Here is a 21,730-nt window from a genome sequence, read left to right on the forward strand (position 1 = left end):
ATAATCTCTCCACTGTTTACAAAGTTGGATTATTTGTTGTAAGATACAGTTTGAAAGAGATTGATACCTTTTCATGGCACTTGAATTTTCGTTACCTTTTCTGTTTGTATTATTGCGCATGTCTATCAGCAGTGAGCATCACTGTTCCCCCAACAGCTGTTTAAGGCTTATAACACACCTCAGTTTCGGACCATGTCGCGCCAATTGAGTTTTAATCCGCAGAAGGAATATGAGTTGATCGAGTACCCCGGCCGAGTGGTTAATCCCGATCGGATGATAGCCACTCTTGGCGGCATCATCAATGTGTCCAAGGTAAGTGTTTCAACTTTGTTGTGAGCAACTTGGCTGATATTTTATTCCATTCGCAGGTTTTGGGCGACGAAGTAAAGCGATTGGCATTGCACTTCCATCCGGAGAATCCCTACAACAAACCCACTTTTGGGGACTGCACGGACAAGACTGGTGTCCTGCTATCCATTACCGTGAGGCGCCACAAAAAGGACAAGAAACGGCCTCCGGAATATTTTGTACGGGTTTTGGGCCACTGCAGCAGAAGTTTCACCTTTGAAAGTGAGTTAAGACTCCGGACTTAATCGACGAACTATTCTAATTTCGTTTGCTCTTGAAGCGCTTTGCGATTTTCAATACTTACCCCTTTGGTCAACTCCCAAAAGTGACAATGCAAATGCAGCCCAGGAGCTAACTTACGCTTTGGATCAGTTGAAACCCAGGGACACCACCGATTTGGACTTCTTTAAGTGAGTAACTTTTCCATAGACTCGCTCTTTAAAGCAAGATAATGCGATCCTGGTTGGCAAGGCCAACTATTAATCTCTACCACTGCAGTTCATTGTTCTTTATTTAAGTCCTATGCGTTAACTAGCTATTTAACTATTATAAGAGTTTTTCAAAATATTGTCCAGTATTTAAGGGTTTGATGTTTCTTCCCACAGACGTCGCCACAGCCAGTTGCTGGCTCTGCCCGAATTGTTCACCCATGTGGACACAGTCTACGCGGGCACACATCGCATAGATCCCTCAGAAGACGGTCAACATGAGGTGCTGGGCGTGCAGTCGAAGTCCTCCTACGACAACCAGGGCGTGGTTTCGTTTAACATGGTGGACAGCTTTCCCACTCAGGCAGACTCCCAAAACCTTAAGCGGCTTAAGGTTAAGTACGTTTCGGATGAGCAGTTGGCTTTGGTCAAAAAGCTGTTCGATGACTGCCCAATTTGGACCCGAATCGCGCTGCAATATGAATCCGGGTTAACGAACGACAAGCTCAAGTGCATCACACCTTCGCTGGCCTTTTACTTCAGCAACGGTCCATGGCGCACTTTGTATGTACGCTTCGGCTACGATCCTCGCAAGGACTTCAATAGTCGCTACTATCAGACCTTTGACTTCCGACTACGATTCAGCACGGGCCTCTCCGAATTCGTGTACGCCAAGAAGTTCGTAAAGCAACGAAGGGCGGCGAACGCTCCATTTGCGCCCATAGAGGATCGAGTGTCTGATCTGGTTCAAGACATTGACTATCCCTACTTTGACGAGCACAAGTTGCCGCGCTCCAGACAATGCATGCTGCGCTATTCCGACGTGCGTATGACAAGGATCCAGGAAATGCTGGAGAAGATCCCCACTCCACTTACCGGAGCTGTGTGCAATGAGCGAACGGGATGGCTACCGCCGGGATTTGATGCTCAAGTGCGACAGATTGTCTGCGCCTCCATTAGCGAACTTCTGCGCAATCATTACCGCAAGGAGAACCTTACAGCCGAAGTGGAAGCGGTTACCCAGGCCGACGAAGAGGATGAAGACGAAGCCGAGGACGAGGAGACGCAGGAAGAGGACATGGACCTGGATGAGTCGCAAGCCATGAGCAACTCGGAGCAATTCGTAGACAATGACATCGAGCAACTCTTTGATAATATCACAAGCTGAGTGAGGACGCTGACTGAAATGAATAGCATAGGATGTAATATGTGTATTATTTTTAATCAACAAAAAAAAACAGAGTTCAATTTGTTTAATATACTTTTTTAAAGTATAATAAAGCTGTTTAGTTAATTCAATTGTATGAAGTGAAGGCGCAACCTTTATTCTTTGATAATTATACAGATAAGATTAATAAATTTCATTCTCAATAGCAGAAGCTAAAATTTATAATTGCAAGGAGTTTTTTGACTGCTGTAAATGCTGGTTGACGGAATACCCTCTCATCCACTGCCTAGGGTCTGCATCTGTCAAGGAATCGAGGATACAGGCAGACCTCGCGGATGTGGTAGCGGTTGAGCAGCCAGCAGAGGAATCGCTCCAGACCCAAACCATAGCCGCCATGTGGCATGGTTCCATAGACGCGCTGGTCCGTGTACCAGTAGTAGGGCTTTGGGTCAATGCCTTCGCGCGCATAGCCCTTGAGCAGCTCTTCGCTATCGTAGATCCTCATCGATCCACCCACAATCTCGCCCACATTTGGCAGCAGAACGTCCACGCTCTCGGTCAAGCGCTGATCCTCCTTGCAGCGCTGCATGTAGAAGGACTTGATTTCCGCCGGGAAACGGCACAGCATAATGGGTTCGTTGATGGTATCGGTCATCTTGCGCTCAGGAGCCTCTGGAATATCCTCGCCAAACTCGTAGAAGGTGCCATCGTCCTTGGTCACGTTGTTCTCCTTCAGCCACTTGATGGCATCCTCGTAGTTCATGCGACGGAATGGCTTCTGAGGAGGTTTGAAGTCAGGGTTAAGCTCCTTGACCAAATACCCCCAGGGGGACTTCAGAACACGATCCACCACGTCGCAGACCAGATCCTCCAATCGGTCAAGCAGATCATCAAACGTAAGGAACGGACACTCGGCTTCCACGTGCGAGTATTCAGCCAAATGCCGCCGCGTACGACTCTGTTCCGCACGATAGCTTTGGGAAATGGTAAAGACATCGCCCAAAGCCGGCAGGCAGGTCTCCAGATATAGCTGCGAGCTCTGCGTGAGGTAGGCCTCCTCGCCGAAGTACTTAAGCTTGAAGAGCGTTGAGCCACCTTCCACCTGAGTCTGCACCAGAGTTGGGGGCGTCACCTCGTTATAGCCACGTGCCTCGTAGTGGGCACGGAATGCTTGCGTCACAACGGATCGCATCTTGAGCACTTTCGAGGTGTTCTCGCCACGGATCATGATGTGCCGGTTATCGAGCTGCACGTCCGGTTGCGCTTCCTCGTTGAGAATGGCATCGGCACCGCCGGGTGGAGCCAGACCAATCAACTCCCAGTAGTCAACGTTCAGTTCATGTCCTCCCGGAGCCGTTTTTCCTTCTGGAACTAGTTTCAGGGTACCAAACAGGACTACAGAGCTCTCCGTGCTGAGGGTGAGCGCATCGTAGGTCTGGCAGAGCTGGTCGTTTAGCACGCACTGCAGGAAGCCGGTGCCGTCGCGAAGTGTGATGAAGATCAGGGACTTGCCTTGACGACGCAGACGATGCACCCAACCATAGATCTTGACACGCGAGTCGCGGTTGGCGGTGCCCTCCACGATACGAATTTTGCGGGCCAACGGCAGACTCGGATCCTCCGAGATCTTTACCTTTCGGGCATCCTCCAGATTCTGCTGGCGCTTTTCCGCATCCTCCGCCTCGCGTTGCTGCTTCTCGGCATTCTTGTGCGACTCCCTGACAAACAGTTTCTGAATTTTTTTCAGCTGGGACTTGGCAGCCGGCTCAAAGGGCTCCACTGCATTCGGATCCTTGCTGTCCACGTAAATCGTGGGAAAGGGCTCCTTGCCCGCATGACGCATCGCCTGCAGAATGGTCTTAAAGGGCTTGGACTCACTGCCATCGCCAGACTCATCACTGCCCTTCTTTTCCGACGTAAAGATAGAACCTGCACATGGTCGTACATATAAAAATTGCATATTATAGATCGATACTTCTGGCTCGCTGACAACGTGGACGAAATAGTTGGCCCACTTTTTCTATCAACTTAACGCATGCTCACCCAAGGTTAACTCAGCCAACTGGTCGGCGGGCATCTTGTTCGATTTGTGACTAAGATTTTACTGATGAACCTTAAATCCTGTAAAATATACGCACAAAATTGCATCAGCTTCAAGTCGACAGCTTTGACACTTTAAACGATACCTCTCGGCGGATACTCGATAGACACAATGAAAAGCAAGTGTTGGAGAACTCCCGATGGTCAATTGAAAGCTGAAAATAGCTAAACTTTTGATTTTATGGCGGGAATCTAATAAGTTATGCTATGAAGCTGTGATAACGTTGCTTTCTTTTATTACTTGAATTGGTATTTATGTCTATACAAATATTTTCTCCGCGTGACCTTGTTAACAGAGCTTAATATAAATAATTTTGTTATTGCAATCAGTATGTATTTATACATAAGTTGAATTGACTTGGCCTTATTATTCATATCGCTGACTCTCACCCAATAGATTATATTTTTCAGAAGCTTTTAATAGACCATATTCAATATAAATTAGTTTTCTTATAACAACCATCTCCGGACAAGAGATAATGAAAATAAATGGCACCAAAGTTGGGCGACTTGATGTAACGCGATTTAATACACCAAATTCAAAGGTCTTGTTGTTTGTCTATAAAAAGATTGTGAATTTCCAATATACGAAAAATACCTGCAGTTCTTTTTTTTTTTTTAGCTATTCGGTTTTTTCAAATAATGTAAAAATAGCCAATTCCAGATAAAAAATATCGGCTAGCTTGCGAGCTTCAATTAATTATCGATAAATATAAGTGCCTTCTCAGCTTCGTGAGGAGACGTAAACAATTTGAGAACATAAAAAATGCCCTCGGAAAACAGGTAATTGCTCTATAAAGCTTTCAAAACTAATTTACTAAATGCACCAACTATCGCCTCTTAGCAGAATCAAAATCCTGCCCAAGGCGGTGGTCTGCGAGGAGAGCAACCTGCGTGGTGACATCACCTTCTCGTCGGGCTGTGTGGTTCATCCGAGTGCCACCGTAATCGCCGATGCAGGACCCATAATAATTGGGGAGAACTGCATCATTGAGGAATATGCTACAATAGCCCACCGCTTGGAGCCAGGTGCTGTATGGGATGTCAACAATATCCTGAGTATTGGCACCCACAATGTATTCGAGGTTGGATGCCAAGTGGAAGCTGCTCGGATTGGCGATAAGAACGTCTTCGAGAGCAAATGTTTTGTGGGCCGCGCAGTTACTATTTCCAGCGGTTGTGTGGTGGGAGCGGGAATTAGGATCCATACCAGTCAACTTCTGCCCGAAAACACCATTGTTTATGGAGAGCAGGGTCTGCAGCGTGAGGCCATCGACAAGCAGGGATCGCAGACCCTGCAAATCGACTTCCTGCGCAAGGTCCTGCCTAACTATCATCATCTCCGCAAGCCCAACTACGATCCCAAAAAGGCGCGCAGCGTGGTGTAGCTTGTAGTATTTTTTATATATATATAATCCGTCATGTATTCTCCATTTTCACGGCATTAAAGTCAGCCATCTCCTTTTCGAAGGTAACGATTGTATGATCACAAAGACCCTCCAGGTCCTCCAGTCCCCGTTTAAGTATATCTATGGCTCTGTCTCGATGGGATTGGATGCGAAAGTGCAGCTTCTGCTCTGTGGGATGCGGAATGGTATAGCCACAGAAATCCACCTCCGGATATCGGGCTATGATCGTTTTCAGTGCATTTCCAAGCGTGTGGCCCTCGTTGGTGAACACAAAAGTCCGCGATCCTTCGCCGTTCTTCTCATCACCAGCCAGCTGGGGAAGGTATTAAATAATTAATTACCCATTAAAAATCCACACGAAGCGTTTAGTTAAGTGTCTACCTCAGCCAATGCTCCCATTTTCAGTTGGTTCAAATACTCTTTCGTTTGTTTACAAAAAACGTGCAAGGCACATGCCTCGCCAATCGATTGTGTGTGAAGTCATCGATGCTCATCGGTTAAAGTAGCTAAAAATGTCTAGTTCCAATTGGAATGCAAAATAGCTAAATGGTAGAGATGGCTTATCCTAATTCAAATTAATGTAAACTAAGCCCAAACAACTGTATATAACAAATTTTTTGCATATTATGTATGTGTCAAATTAACTTTAATTCTTAAAAATAACAACAGTTACTTCTAACATGAAAGTAACGCATAGCTGCCGAAAAAGAGTAATCGATAAATCGATGACGCGTCGACGATTCCACCAGCTCTAGTTCTTGACGCGTTCTGACACGGACGCGGTTTTCGACCAGAGCATTGAATTGTGTGTGTTGTTTGTTAATTCGCTTCGTTCTGTGGCCAATTTTATTGGGCCAGGTGCGAAATCAGTTTTGTGCGGTGTCGGCCAAAAAAGAAAAAGAGTCGCAAACAGCCGCATTAGCATAATTGCATGCCGCCTTCTGCATACGTGTGTGTGTGTGTTGGTTTGTTTGAAAGCATCAGCAGAAAAGGCGGCAAAGAAAGAAGCAGAGAGGCGAAGCGGAGCCGAGAAAACAAAAACAAAAAAAACTGCAACGGCAAACATAATTATTTCGCAATGCATTTAACGTAAAGTTGCTCCAAAAACACCGACACTCGGCCAAAAACGCATACAACGACGAATCGGCACTTCATTTTACATGCTTTTTTTGCCGTTTTCATCAGGAATTGACTGCAATACAGGTTTGTTTAATGCACACCATGTGCTTATTAATAATATCGCATACATAAATAAGCGCTATTAAAACGCTCGAACTGTCATTTCAATTTTGTTGACGGCCACGCCCCCTTTCTGGTCCCAAAAATTATGCAAATTCATGCGCCCTTTTTTTCTGTCCACACACACAGCTGCAAAAGACAGCTGCCTCTGCCGTTGTGCTGCTGCCTGCGAAGGCGGAAGTGATGGCTAAAATACCAGTTCAGAGGCTTTACTAAAATTTTATCTTGATCGTTACCGTGCCTCCTGTTCTGCTGTTCGTTTGGTATTGCCAATCATGTAGACTTTTATTCCCGAATAATGGTTAAATTTCCTGATTGGATTTAAATGCATATAACCGAAATGTTAAATTCACTTAAATTAAAAACGGCTGTTTTTAATCCTTCATATATTTTTAAAATAATATTAATTAAATAAATAAATAAAATATTCTAAATGATTGGCTTTTAAAGCCAACATAGGCAAGCGCCCTATGATATGCAGCAACTTATTGCAAAGATACCCAAAATTTTGTATCCAATGCTCACTGTATTTTGTTTCCACTGGTTGCTATGCTCTCTTCCCTATCTCCTTGCCATTCCTCTTTCCGCCTTCTCTTCGGCATCCTGCTAACTCCTTTGCACTCATTTGTTCGGTGGTAGCTGGCACACACACATATACACACATCTGTTGTGTTGTGCCTTGGTGGTGACTAATGCGGCAGCATGTTCCGTTATCTCATGCGTTCCCCCTCCTCGCGCCCACGCGCTTCAACGCTTGTGTTGTAATAATCACTTTTTGTATATGTAAGTATGCGCGAGTCTGTCTCACGTTTCGTTTGGCGCCATGCGTTCCCCCCAATTTGCAGTTGTTGCAATTTAGTCTAGGCTGCGTTCCGCTTCCATTTCGTTTCCCCCATTATACTGGGCGCCCTTTTGGCTTGTTGTTTTTGTTTTACATGGCCTGCAGCGTATGATTGTATATATGCATGTGTATTGAGAGCCGGCGTTTTTCTGACTTGTGTGTGAGTGAGAGCGAGGTAGCTGCTCTCTCCTGGCCGAAAAAAGTCGTTCGCTCTCTCTCCTGGGCTAACTCTATTTTTTATGGTTTTCTTTTGAGTTTGCAATTATTTTGGCTTTGTAGTGGTTACAACAAAGAAACTGCATATCACCGTCACGATCGTTGCAAAAAGGGAAAAAAAGAAAAAGAAGTGCGAAATGGTTCTGGGAATACGATCCAGAGGGGTTTTGCTTGGCCCATGTACATAAACATATATACATACCTAGCAACACAACGATATTGTATGGCCTGTATATGCGAAGGAAAAATAACTTCCCTTGTGTTTACTTGCAAAACTAATGCGTAAACAATTCACCCACTTGTGTGTAAATTATTTGTCTCACTTACAATAAACGCAAACGAGTCGTATTTGTAGAAAAGTCATCAACGGATAAGAAAAAGGATACAGAACTGTAGACCATTTGAGGACTATAATAATTAAATATAAATAAAGTACATACGTATATTTTTTTTTAAGCTTCACGTGAAAATAAATGGCAAAAGAGGGGGAGCCCGAAGTCGTAAGCTCTCCCTAGAGTGTTATGTCTTCCACATTGTGCCATGAATATTGCAAATAATACACTTGAAGTACAAAATACCTGTAAGGGTGTAGACACAGTGTTTTCAATCAGTAGGGAACAGGTTATAAATGGAATTTTAAAACCAACATTGAATGCTTATATAATGGGGACTAACCGACGTTTCTGGTCGTTAATTAATATCTAGATTTTTTAAAGGATTGTGTTAAAATAATTGTCGCAGAATTTTTTAAAGTTAGTCTTATACACGTAAGCAATAGCGTGTTTCTTCTATTATTTAACTGCAGTTTTCAAGGATGTCTGCTTCAATTTTCGAGTGCTCACTGTGCCAGAAATTTCCAAGGATGCTGCAGACATTGAAAGCCAAGCGAAACAAAATAAAATAAAATACACAGACAGTTTTGGGGCGAAAGGAAGTGGAAGACGGAGTTACTGAAGTGAAGAACGGGCAAAGGGGAGCCGGGATCAACAGCAGACAAAAAAGGTAAAGTGGCAATGGCACAAGACGTAGACGGAGAGCACGAAGCAGAGAATCGAGAACAAGGAACAGACGGAAACACGGACATGACGACGTGATATTCCAACATCCTGTGCATCGAGTCACGAAGGAGGTGTGTAGTGCCGTAGAGCCGGAGAGCATGGCAAAGCAGGGGCGGAGGAGAGCAAAAACCTGTCATCTGCTGCAGTCGATACGGGCGATGAATAGGGGGGAAGAAGCAATCGAGAGAAGGAGACAGAGACGCAAAAGGATGAAGCTGCAAGCATTTTTAGAATTCCCCAAATCAACATAAAAACAAACATAAAAATAAACGATGGTGTCCAGCCGGAAAAAAAAAAGTTAGAATAGAGTTCCAAAAGTGCAATAAAATATTTTTGATCAATAGGCGTTTGCTGTTAATGGCAAATGCATCAGTGAATTAAATTACTCATATGTTAATTTATGATAAAACATCGTTTACAGTAATATTAATACTAAATAAGATACGAATATTAAGTTTTACATATTGTAAATGTTTTGTATAAACAGGCGAACCTTCCAGCCACATATTTTCATCTTCTTTTTTTTCCTCTGTAAGAAGAGCCAGTCAAAAGGAAGCTGAGCTCAGTTCCTCCGCTCTCCCTCCTCCTTTTTGCCTCTCTATGTGTGCCTGATCGCTGCCCAGACGCAGCAGCAGCGACGCCGGCAGAGAGACATAAAACAAACAAAAACCTCAAATGCATTTTTTTTCTGGTTTCGCCTTTGTTCGGCTTTCCTTGTTTTTAGTATCGAAGTTTAGCCATATTTCAATGGGATATAATAACAAACCGTGGATAATTTTGTTGTTATTATTTAAAATGTTCAGTCAGGAAAACGGTTTATGATATATATTGTAACTAATATCATTAGATTTCATAATATACATTTCTTTTAAGGTCGAACCTGTAATATGTGAAAAATATTTCTGATCTGATAGTGTCGTTACTGCAATATCGGATTGATTATTAAAGCCATGGGGATTACTAGTTGGAAAATGTTGTAAGCTTAGAGAAGCGAGGCCTTCAACTTGGGAACCTAAACCCTGACATCCGCTGCTCCCAGGAATATTTAAGCCAGTAAGTTTGGGAGAGAGTGGCTCTTGATTTCCGGCCTTTAGTTTCAGGTGCACTGAAAGGGAAACGGCGATGTAAACCCTCCATACATACATCCTTGGGGTTTTCGCAATTGAAATGCATGTTTTATTCGTGCATTATTTGCGCATTTTTTCACCGTACGCTCGAAGAGATTTGCATAATACGCCGTAGAGCGGCCGTAAAATGTGTCCGATGCCGTCTGTTGCCGTCGCCATCGCCCATATTGCGGATGGGTGTTCCAGTTGATGTTGTTCATGTTGTTGATGCTGTTCTTGTTCGGTGGTGGTTGCTGCTCGAGTCCTCAAAGGACTCGCCTCGCATCTCCTGCGTGTGTGTGTGTGTATATGTCCTGTGCCTAGTTTCGTTTCATTTTCGTTTCACTTTTTCCCTTTTCGCCCTGCTGCTTGCCGCTTTTATTGTCGAACTTTACAGCTGCCGCTTTCATTTCATTTTACTTTATTTCACTTTTTTCGTTCTGTCCAACTTGCATTTTTCCCCGGTTGTGGCTTATTTTTGGCAGGGTTGGTTTCCACTTATGTGTGGAACTTGCGACGGCGTGTCGTATGCTCCTGACTTTGATCCTTCTCCTGGGGGTGGGACCTCCGTCGTCTGGCCATCCACCCCTCGGTCGAAACATTAGGGAAAGTGTCTTGCAAATAAATAAATAGTCATGTCAGCCATATTATTAATGTCCGGGAAGAAAGGTTGGATGGAATGGAAGGTGGCTCAAGGTCTGCGTTCGTTTGGGCGGGTGGATGGGTGGTGGGTGCTAATCAACCCTCCTGGGCTGACGGCGTGGAAAGGGGGAATGCATCTTACCCCGAAACACAGGAACTCCCAATACAGTATTAACTGGGACTAACGGAACATCTGGTTAATACCAAATACTACTTAATTGTTGGTTGGTTGAAGTTGGTTCAAGGTTTAGATGTTAAAAATATTTTCAATAATATCCCAGTGTGGATATATGTATTTCAATAGAACTTTAGAATTTGAATTGATAATATTATATAAAGAATAATATTTGTAGATTAATATATTTCTAGAATGCCATTAGAAAGGTAATGTGCTATTTGGTTTGGAATTGGTATAAAGCTAATAATTGGTATCTTGCTCGGGAGTCGCAAGTCAAATGAATCTAATATCAAGGGATAATCACCTTTAAAAATCAATCCTGAGTGGCGGGCGCTCACTGTACGCAATATATATGTATGCGACTACGCATTGCTGTCTGTTCGCGTTGGGGTCAACAACCTTTTGGGCCAGCCCCCAGCATCAGTGCGTGTGAGTCTGGGTGTCTGCGTGCATGGGTGTGTATCTGGTTGTGTGAGTGCGTGCGGGCGAGTATTGGTGAGTGCGAAAAGTGAACGATTTTCCAGCAGAGCTCAAGCCAAAAACCCCTGCTGAAATCGGCGGACACTAGCACGTTCTACGCATTTTTGTGCATTGACCCCAGACAGACGGAAGACCGCCCCAGCCAAACCACCACCCCCATGCCACCCCCACCAAGCACCCTCCCCCACCCCTCGAGTGCACATACATACGATTTGCTCCCCTCACACGCACACACACGCACATCTGTTTGTTTGCATAGTACAATGGCAACCCTCGCTGATTTGATTTTCATATGCTGACTGGAATTTGAGGGTGGATTCAACGCCCTGCCGTCGTTGGCGAACACCTTTATCGGGAGTTTTATGAATTTTGTTGTATTATTTTTTACGATTCTATATATTAAAATATGTGGGCTGCTGTACACGGTAAGGAAATATTATAGGTAGCTTAGCCAAGCATACTATAAAAGATATGTGAAGATGCGATTTAAAGCGTAGGGTTAATGCTAGATTAATACCAAGTCGAATTATTTATATTTTTTTTCAGCATTGTATTTACTTAGCATTTGGTATATTGGGAAGTAACGCGTTTTGTGTAATAAAGGTATTGCTAAAATTTGAGACCCCAATTACTTCCCATTTTTCTTGAGTTCGCTGCTGGATCTTCGGTCACAAGTTTATGGCGGCGTAAAGCCAAGAAGCACCTTTAATTGCGCTCTCTGTCGAGAGCGCTGCTCGCAAGCTTTTGTTTTAGTGTTATTTTACCTTTGGGGGTATGGATATAAAATGATTTTATTGCCTCCGCCCCCGCGAGGTTATTTTGGGTGTGGTTCTGCAGTACAGATTGATGGGATTTAGTTGAATGATTTGAGAGGACGACCGGTTCCTCAGTTGCTGTGGCCGGGGTCTGTCTTTGTTTTCCGCTTTTCATGCTGTCCGTGAAATTTGCTGAGCAACATTATTAAAGGTCATTTACTTTTGTTAACCGTCAGGGGTAGTTTTCTCTCGTCTTTCAGGTTCGCTCAACTTCAGTCTCGAATTCCCACTGTCCTGCGTCCTGTGTCCCTATGTCCTCATGAATATGCGAAAATTTAACGCATGCAAATGGTGGAATTGTCCCAAGAAAACCGTCTTGTAAATGAATCTTTATGGGTCTTGTAAAGAGGGTTGTAAACGGCATGGCGAGGGGTGTCCGGAAACCTGGGTTCGTGGGAATTTTGTCAAAACTTTTGTTGGGAAATGGCTTTTGGGATGGGTTACGAAGATACGTTTCCGTTTTGCATGAACAGGTTGGCCTTTGTTATTAAGTTAGATGCCATTATCGTAATAGGTCTACGGGGATCTAGTTTTTAGAGGCGGGTAAAGGTGAGGGGCATTATGTCAGCTGAAATCTTTTAAGGAGAATTTCGTCTCCTTCAAGCTCCATTTGTGTGATTTTCTTGGAATATAAGCAGCAGCATGTGTTTCTTTGTTTAATATGCTTTTGTTTGTTCTTTTGCTGTTTCGAACTAAGGAAATACAGTAAACTTCAGATAAAACGATTTAAGTTGAAGCTTAGATGATGTGTACTAGTACTAGTTTTTAACAATGCATACTAAAATGTGTCTATGGTAAATTAATTTAATATACTAATACTGAATCCAGTATCCAGTAACTTAGCCTGTGTTTACTGTGCCCGTATTTTGGATTCCTTCAGCTCTGTGTCGTTCTTGTCGTTCCCCCAACTTCAATTCTTCACAGCCTTGAGTTATCCAGTCTTCTTGCACTTGGAAGCATTGGAAGCTTCCCTCCTTTCTTCCCGCTCACACACAAAAAGTTCACACGCTGCTTGCTGTCGGAGTCTTCGGAATGGTCTTTGACTTTGTTTGGCTTTCGGTTTACGAGTATATTTGTATGTTCGCGGAGCAGACGCCAAGACAGCTGTTAAAGCAAATTAATCTAACAACAATTACAACAGCGGGCCAGAAGAAACAGAGCGGGCAAGAAGAACAGCTCGGGCATTCTCAGACCGACGTCTCGAATCCACATTGAAACACTGTGTGTTGAAATATTCAAAGTGTGGTTCAGCTGAAACTGAAATTGCTGATAAAACAATGTAAATGCCTTTGGAGGCGGACAAGAAGAGCCCATTTGCCCATAAACAGTGTACAGTGAACAATCTAATGTTCTTCTTCATACTTCATAAATGTATCTTTTCTATTTCAAAACTATTTTGATGTATATTCAGAAATCAAATAGACTTGCTGACAGCGAATCCGGATTTCGCCAACCGAGTATTTTCGATTGACCACAGTAGTCACCACCTATCAAATTCTTTTGTGGTTCAATTTGTAGTTGCTTCCGCTTGTTGTTGTTTAGAAATAGAAATGATTTCACAATGTACTTTTTTGTGCCGAGCTTAGAGCTTCAGTTGACCGTTTCGTTCCGTTTAGCCAACCTCCCCTCCCCCTCCCGGTTTTCCCCCTCCGAGCCTTCGTTTGAAATCTAACGAAAGAAAAGAAATAAGTAAAACAGCATACGAGAAGGAATACAAATAATACAAAACATAAGGAATAACGACGAAAAACAAAAAACACGTTTCTCAAACTCGGTTTTGCTCATTTCTTATTAGATATTATGGTGCTGCCATCTGTCTCTCTCGCTCGCTCGCTTGCTCTGTCGCGCCCCAAAGACACTTATTATTTATTCTTTCGCTGGCCAGCAACTCGTGGCTCTTGGTTTATGGTGATTCAGCTCAAAACGAGAAGTGAATGTACCCGCCCGCCTCCCGAGCCCGCCCCCAGAGCTCACTCGGCGCTGGCAGAGCAGTTGGCGTCAAGAGCGACGCCAGTGGGCACTTAGAAAAAAAGTTTCCCAAATTTGAACAACTAAGTCACTTTTTACACTGATTAGCTGGGAAACCGGAGTGGGGGTGGGTCTACATAGGAATATTTAATGGAGTATTTGGTGGTCGTATATGCCCCACTCGAATCAAAAGATATACCTTATATTATTTATATTTAGTTGAAAAATAAATAACTATTCTTCAAAGCAAAAATACCTTGGCTCTTTTGTATTTATAATTTAAAACTCAATTGGACCGAGTAGAGCAACCTTTTTTTTGAGTGTAACTGGTTTTGCATTTGGCGTTTGTGTTCCGTGGTTGTAAAATGTCAGTGTTAAATAATATTGTGTTTAATAAACCAGAAAAACGTAAGCAAATTTACCGTTGTCTGCGGTGACTAAGCGATAGATGCAGTTGGAAGCAGGGGAAACGAGACGGGGACAGGCCGGGCTTAAAGGAAACTGCACTTGGGTGAGTGAGAGAGTGAACAACTGACTGACTGACTGACTGATTGATGGCCATTGGCCAAAGCAACAATAATAACAACAACGACAACACTAAGCAGCGAGTAAGAGAACAAGCTTCAAATTGTTGTTTCTGCCGTCAGTGGGTTCTACCGCTTTTCTTCTTCTTCTTCACCAGTGAAGGTCAATGCTCGTACGCCAACGCTGCTGTCGACGTTCTTTTCCGATTCTGATTCTTCACCGATTTCAATTCTTCAACTGATGGCGACGTTCTCCTCCGATTCTTCAGACCCTTTGTGTTGTTGATATTGCGTGATGATTGGCCTTTGTCGTTGTTGTTCTTGTTTGGCTTGTAGGTTACACTCGAAAATATGATTATGTTAAAGTATTACAAAAACGGTTATGCATACACAGTTACAAAATACATTTCCTTGTTCAGCACTATTGTTTACATTTCATAGTTAGTCCCTGTGATTTCTTACCACTAAGTATTTAACTTGCTTCACTAAGTACTTTTATGCACTTCAACTTGAAAGAAATTCGAAAATATTCTTGGTGCTTATACATAAATGTTTGGTCTTCAATTGACGGCTCATTTCTCTTCCCCCTTTTCTCTCCCAATTCAAGTTCATTTTACAAACAACTTCTAATAAAAGGCTATCCATAAAGTTGGTTAATGATAATGATGTTGATGTGTGCAGGCGTGGCTCTCAGCTGGAGTTCCCTCCATTTAATTCTTCACCCAGCATCGAAGACAATCCATATAATTATGGAATAATTTAATTGTTTTAATTTTGAGCTGGGATGCCTGCACTGGGGCACCCCGAACTAATGTTTTCCGGGCTTGGCCCCATCGCGTCGTAATCTGGCGGAACTTTTGACCGAACGTAACCCTCTGATTGCCCCGAGTACATAACCCTCCGCAGAGAACTGGGTCTACGCCAAAGTTCTTTGGGGAAATTAGTGGGGAGTAACCCACTCGAAGTGGCAGAGGAATCGTTCAAAGGCCCTGGGAGAATGCTCAGTTCAGTTCAAAGAACTTTCCACATCTGATTAAAGAAATTTGTACATCTGGGGGTGTACGAATCATGTTTTAGGGGCTAAGGGGAGATGTGTGAAACGGAACTTAAAAGCAAAGCAAACCTCTAGATCGACCCAAAAGTGCCATTTCCGTTGGAACAGCAAAAAATTATGTGTAGGCAGAGGAATCTAATGCAAACACCACGTCGAGTTTTGTGTTGATTATATTTTTCCATATTTAAGTAATCCCCGAAGAAAATTCATATCCAAAGAATTTCATAAATTCGTATAATTTTAATTTTTTTCTTATCAACCATACTGTGGTCCAACAAAATATATTACAAAAAATGTTTAATTAATCTGCTTAAAGCATATTATATTTTAATATATATATTTATAAAATATCTTTATGGACACTTAATTTTCCTCGTTAGCCAACTTTGACTGTAAGCGGCATTATAATTTGCCGCATCTAATATCGCAATTCGGAGCGTTGGGAAAAGAAGTCGTTGGTCGAAAAGCACGCGGTTCGTTGGCTTTAAGAGTGTATCACAAGCAATTATGAACGTTGACCTTCTGCCGAAACGGAAAAAAGTTTCCACTAAAGGTGAAAGAACACACACTCGGCCGGAGACCCCAAAATGAACGTAACAACCACATTAGCAGAGGCTGTGAAATGCCAAATGCGAGGGGGGGGGAGAAATGCGTGGAGAAAACCTAATGCCGACTGGGCGACAGAAGGCAACCAAAGAACCCAAGAACCAAGAGCCCCAAGAGGAGGGAGAATGCGCCAGAAGAACAAAAGTTCTCGAAAGCAAACTGACAAAGGAGAGGCAGATGATAATAAAGAAGGTGCTCGCCGCCGAGAGCAAAACAAAGCGAATTTTTTTTTGGCCACAGAGCACAGACACAAAAGACTTCGCCGAAGTCACGGGGTCCAAAGCACAGATACTATATACCCCACAATACACATACACATGCATGTGGAGTATATAGATGTGGGTACTATAACCTGGTCGCTGACTTTGGCTCTTTTGAAAGTTGAAATGCTTGCCTAGGTAGAGCCAATAAACGAGTTTGAAACAAAAGAACAGAAACAGACGCTTAGCTAACCGCCACCACCCCCCAACCCGTACGCCCACCCTCCCCTCTGACCTCACCACCTTCTTTTTTGCGCGTGTGAAGATCGCGAACCGTGGGCGCTTGGGGAACGGATTGGTAACTGGAACAGCCGCTGCGGCATTGAACCGAGCCGAGCGAAGAAGAAAACCTGAAAGGAAGGTTGTATGTAGCTTGGGGCACCATCGATTATTCTACTCCTCCTCCTCGCAGGTCAATCATTCCACACCGCTATTGGCTATCCATCATACATTTCAACTGGATCTGGAAGTTTCAGTACATTTTCGTTACTATTTAGCCACAGAATTACTTCAAGCAAAAGTTTTTCCTTAATTTTATAATATTAATGACAAGGTCAGCCTTAAACAAACATCCAAAATTAGCAGGACAATAGTAAAATTAATAACCCATTGTTTTCCAATCTGGTTGTTAAATTTCTTCAATTAAGGTCAAGAAAATCAAACAAACTAGGTGTGTTGTCTCAAGCTTCCGTGAAAAGTTCAGTACATCAAATTTCAGTACATCAGCGATTTCAGGTTACAAAGGTGAACCTTAATGTGTCATCCCCTCAGCAATTATCCGCCCAACCAAACATCACCCTACACCCCATTTTCATTAAACCACTGGGCCTGAGAAATTGCCCAAAAAGTGACAGTTAAAGCCGGTTATAATTAACAGCGTTCATCAATTACATGAGAACCGCCCACACACATAGGAAATCCCACCTTTGGCGTGAAACCAACCGCAGTGACAAAGCTCTGAGATGCGGCCTCATCCACCCACCGTCCACCATCCCATCAACTCCCACTCCCACCCAGCGCTCCTTTTTTGTGCGCAGTGCATAATTAACGTAAAGTGTTTCGCAGGGGAAACCAAATTAAAGAGGCTTGGGAGCAAGTACAAGAGATCCGAAGTAATGTGTGTACTTAAGGGCTTTATGTTATGCTCTAGCAAATGGCTTCATTATCTGTGCAATAAGTTGGCCGTCATTCAATAAAATAAAGCAATTTGGTCCTTAAATATAATTAACTATTGTTAACCAGCACACGTATTGTTTAAAGATCAAATCTTTGTAGAGCTACTTTTCTTATAAGATATTTGAAGATAGAAGATAATGGAAATTACAAGAATAATTACATGGCAGTTAATTGGTTATCAAATCTAATATGATTTCTTTATTTCTTTTGTTTTTTTAGACAAACTTGTTTAACTTGACCAGACGTTGGAACGATTATACGGTAAGCTATGGAAAAGAGGATTAACCCAAGAACTTTTGAATGCCTAAATATAAGGTGATTTCTAAGGAAAGGGAATTCAAGGTTGCATTCTTCCCGTTTTTGTTTTTCCATCTACATAGACAATAAATCTATCTTGACACCGCTTTAGCATATCCCTCTCTCATTCTCGCCGCCGCGTGTCCTTCGTACTAGAAACCCAATACCTGCCAGCATGTGAAGAGAAGCTCAATGGAGGTAGGTTATGATGGGGCTGGCGGAAGAGGGACGGACGTTGGGTTATTCATCATATCTCACGTACGCGTCTGATGTCTGGAGTAGCTCCTCTTCTTCTCATTTGTATGCCATGCGGGTGCCCCTTTAGAGGGAGATAGTCGCGTAGAGAGAAAGAGAAGGTGCACGTTATTGGACCCCACACACACCGAATGCGAAACATGTGCTAATGCTGTTATTATTTATCTTTTTATACCCGCTCCTCGTAAATTTTTGGGGGTATATTGTATTCGTGCCAAGGTACGTAAAAGGATACTATAAAAATGGTATTTTTATTTTATAAAGTGTCTATATCTAAATTTAAAAGTCTGTAGGGGCAAAAGTTTTAAAGATAAGGATATACGATGTACGAAGAAACCATTATTCATACCAAAATATATATAATATCATATGGACAAAACAGCAGGATATTTTTCTGTCGGAACACTTGATAATACCGCTCTGACTTGAGGATTCAACTTCCGCTTGGGGTTTGTTGCATAAGTGATACAGGACATTTATCAAGAGATTTGGTTGATGGAATCACTGATTCTATTTCCATTTTTGTTGTATTACTGTTTTTTTGGTCGCAGAGCGATAGCAACAAGTTTGCGCGTTAATGTTTTTTTTGTTGTCTATTCATGGTCCGCAGGTCGCTGGTTAGTTGGTTTATTGACATCGCCGTTCTGCCAGCGTCGACGTCAGCGTTAGCTACACACTTTTTCAAGTTCGTGAATTTTTTAGCCGTTCGTTGACTTTTGCTTGTTTTCCATGTCTGCTGTTAACGCTTTATTTAGTATGTTCAAACTAATGTCATTTTAAGACTGTCTCTGTATTTAAGAAACCATCTCTTTTTCGGTTCCAGTTTCGCCATTCGTTTCTAGTTAAAAGTATCTCGCCCCTTCGCAACAATATGTTTTCGCAACACTTTGACCAACCCGTGAACTTTCCGGGAAACACGAAATATAAGCAAAAATATGAAGAAAAAGGGGAGCAGTACGAAAAAAGCTCAAAGTTTGGATTTCAACAAGCTGATTGAAATTTCCTGAGGGGGCGTCGTTTTCGCTTATTAGTTTAAAGCGAATTATGAGGTCAGTGCAAAAACCAATAAATAAAAAAGCATATTCACAGCGGGAAGACACCGAATAAGAAAGAAAGACGACAAAAAATATTTCAATGAAGTGCCCTCATTAGCTTTAATGTAAGGGGATATGGTGGGCGTTGAAAACCGAGAACCATCCATCGGCCTCGAACGCTGAAAAGTGTCCCAAAAACAGATCCCCAACAAAATGCGGGCAAAGTGGCTTAAGTTACGTACTCTTTACCTCCCAAAATTTGAATTGCAAAGAAAAAAACCTCTATTATTTTCTTGGTATTCGGTAACTGTGTCAGTCTGTGTAACTATTTCTGAACAATTACTAAAAATATTGCCGGTCCTTAATAAAGTTGAAAATAGTATAATAGATCATTTTATAGATCTTTTGTTACCCGAACTACATATAAAAGCTAGAATGTTGGGACTCAGCATGCAGACTCCAGAGATGTAGACGCAACGCCCACTCTAACTCCCACAAACCGCAAAAAAATTCAGTCTTAAAATTTCTCTTTCGCACATCCACTACCTGAGTAACGGGTATCTGATAGTCGGGAAAATTCTCTCTTGTTTGTAAAAATCTCATGTAAACTATCCCTAATATGTTTATTTATGTTGGATGATAGAAGCAACCTCAAGAAAGCTTAGTTTTCTTCCTCGCTCAAGGGGGCTTCCATTAGACCATGCATACTGAGCCCGTGTTCCGGAACCAAACGGTGTAACTAACTGGCTGTAATACTGTGTATAAATCCATCCATTAGTGACAAGAGAACTGACAAATGAGCCCATAGATGAGAGAAGAACATGCAACACTTTCAGAATTTCCACCACTTCCTGCTGTAAGAGAGGCTCGATCGAATCATTGGATCTATGTATGTGCAGAGCTCTTGAACATGGCTTCGGCTTCACCTGGCAGCGAAACGAGTGAAAGAGACAGAGAGAGATCGAGGGAAAGAGAGGGAGCGACAGCTGCATCGCCTGCTGCTGCTAATTTCCGGTTTCAAGTGTCACATTTTGTTCCAGCTCAACGTCTTTCCCAAAAATTATTGAAAGAGCCATAACAAATATGTGATCGCTGTATTTTATATGGTTGCTTTATGGGCTGGGCTTTGCCCTTCGATCAAGGGAAACATCTGGCGGCAGAAGTTGTTGTAGCTGCTGTTGTTGGTTGTGTGTGACAGCTGCTAAAAGGGATCGCTCGACCGCCATTCCCCTCCCCCTCCCCCAAGCAGCCCTCTTACTCTCACCCCTGGAAAAGATTAGCACGGCCGAGTTATTGAAACGCGCTGGATTGAATTGTCTGTCAATACGGCAATAAAACAGTTGAGGCTGAGGTCGGTCGGCTAATGAACGTTCCGGTGACGGGGTCTCACGTAAATCCTCCATCCGTCGGGAGAAAAGTACCACTCCAAATTTATTCCGCTTTTTCTAATTCAGATGTTAACACCTTTTCATTTAAATCAAAATATTGTAATTATTAAGTGTCTGCGAAAAGATCTTTAAATGTAAACATATTTTTCAATAATGGCTTTTTTGAAAAAAAAAACGCTTTATTGAAACATTTTGTTTAATAAAATAAGAATATAACTGTGTTAAGTGCTAATTTTAACAACAAACTTAAAGTATTAGCGGTTTTAAAAGTCTAGTGAACATACTATTACACATTTTAGTTTAATACGGAGTTGGGCGGGCGTTAAATTGTTATATTCAGTAAGAAGTCTTGACAAACCTAAAAATATTATGAGTTGGCAATTTATTTAGTTTTTATTTTGTGCCAAGGTTCATTTTAGATGCCCACAGCAAATTTTTCCAATTGTCATTAAATTATGGAAACCCAAATATTTTAGTTTGCGCATAAATTTTACTGCAAGTCCAACGTTTTAATGACTTACATGTGCGCATATGATTGTTAAACAAAACTCTAAAATGGCTCTTTTCCGCTTGTTCGTTGGTAAAATTGCCTTGTGGCAGATGAATACCATTTGCGAGGTTTGACTGTATTTCTGGTCGAAGCAAAAATACATTTCAACGCTTGGCGTAATTGTTTTTTCTTTGCCATTGGCCGCTGGCATTTTTTTGTACTCTTTTGTATTTGTTGGATTTTTTGCGGCCGTATCTTTTTGCTACTTTAAGCACGTCGTTCGTCAGAGGAGTGAAGTCGAAGGTTCATGAACCGCCGGCAAGGACAAAAGTCGTGGCTCTGGCGGCGCGACAGAGATGCCTACAGATATATATGGACATATCGATCTCGTGCCCATATCCCACAATTCCACTTGTTTCCCTGCAGCAGCAGCATTATCTTCCCATCTCAGAAAGCCACTTGAACTGAACCCAGTGCTTCGTGGAATTGTGGCGGGCTAAACAAGAGTGAATATAAAAAGGGAGAGAAGGATAAACGTTATACGTTATACGGGTATCGACTATTTTAAGTTCCCTAGACGACAAAAGTAGAATTTTAATGATAAAACACTTACGCCATTAATATTAAAATAACTATGAAATGTGTATCGT

At 42.5% G+C, this 21,730-nt stretch overlaps 5 protein-coding genes across 8 annotated transcripts in view; 3 read left to right on the forward strand and 2 right to left on the reverse strand.

Annotated features, from left to right (window-relative positions):
* Nucleotides 1–92: 92 nt before the first annotated feature.
* On the forward strand, nt 93–2,081 carry LOC120444301 (general transcription factor 3C polypeptide 5). Its single transcript, XM_039623823.2, has 4 exons — nt 93–312; nt 369–570; nt 629–758; nt 954–2,081. Exons 1-4 carry the CDS (start codon nt 193–195, stop codon nt 1,942–1,944), a joined length of 1,443 nt encoding a protein of 480 aa, XP_039479757.1. The 5' UTR covers nt 93–192; the 3' UTR covers nt 1,945–2,081.
* LOC120444300 (asparagine--tRNA ligase, cytoplasmic) lies at nt 2,071–4,163 on the reverse strand. Of its 2 annotated transcripts, XM_039623822.2 has the most exons (3): nt 4,131–4,163; nt 3,988–4,065; nt 2,071–3,873 (listed from the first exon to the last, which is right to left on the reverse strand). In XM_039623822.2, the coding sequence occupies exons 2-3, from the start codon at nt 4,019–4,021 to the stop codon at nt 2,231–2,233; spliced, it is 1,677 nt and encodes a 558-aa protein (XP_039479756.1). In that variant the 5' UTR covers nt 4,022–4,065; nt 4,131–4,163; the 3' UTR covers nt 2,071–2,230. The 2 variants fall into 2 exon arrangements, with proteins under 2 accessions (XP_039479756.1, XP_039479755.1); XM_039623821.2 differs by lacking the exon at nt 4,131–4,163 and having other exon boundaries at nt 3,988–4,124.
* Nucleotides 4,164–4,719: 556 nt separating this feature from the next.
* LOC120446710 (dynactin subunit 6) lies at nt 4,720–5,519 on the forward strand. Of its 2 annotated transcripts, none has more exons than XM_039627815.1 (2): nt 4,720–4,827; nt 4,889–5,519. In XM_039627815.1, the coding sequence occupies exons 1-2, from the start codon at nt 4,811–4,813 to the stop codon at nt 5,430–5,432; spliced, it is 561 nt and encodes a 186-aa protein (XP_039483749.1). In that variant the 5' UTR covers nt 4,720–4,810; the 3' UTR covers nt 5,433–5,519. The 2 variants fall into 2 exon arrangements, with proteins under 2 accessions (XP_039483749.1, XP_039483750.1); XM_039627816.1 differs by having other exon boundaries at nt 4,747–4,827; nt 4,892–5,519.
* On the reverse strand, nt 5,428–5,974 carry LOC120446711 (probable DNA-directed RNA polymerases I and III subunit RPAC2). The gene is made up of 2 exons (XM_039627817.1): nt 5,835–5,974; nt 5,428–5,766 (listed from the first exon to the last, which is right to left on the reverse strand). Exons 1-2 carry the CDS (start codon nt 5,850–5,852, stop codon nt 5,464–5,466), a joined length of 321 nt encoding a protein of 106 aa, XP_039483751.1. The 5' UTR covers nt 5,853–5,974; the 3' UTR covers nt 5,428–5,463.
* Nucleotides 5,975–6,197: 223 nt separating this feature from the next.
* The window catches only part of LOC120446708 (brain tumor protein), a 36,117-nt gene continuing 20,584 nt past the window's right edge, over nt 6,198–21,730 (forward strand). For both annotated transcript variants that reach the window (XM_039627811.2, XM_039627813.2), the window contains exons 1-2: nt 6,198–6,656; nt 17,836–17,877. The gene's annotated coding sequence lies outside the window, so the exon portion shown is untranslated. The remainder of the gene's footprint in view (nt 6,657–17,835; nt 17,878–21,730) is intronic.

This window comes from Drosophila santomea, chromosome 2R (genome assembly GCF_016746245.2).
Source record: "Drosophila santomea strain STO CAGO 1482 chromosome 2R, Prin_Dsan_1.1, whole genome shotgun sequence".
Lineage (NCBI taxonomy): Eukaryota > Metazoa > Arthropoda > Insecta > Diptera > Drosophilidae > Drosophila > Drosophila santomea.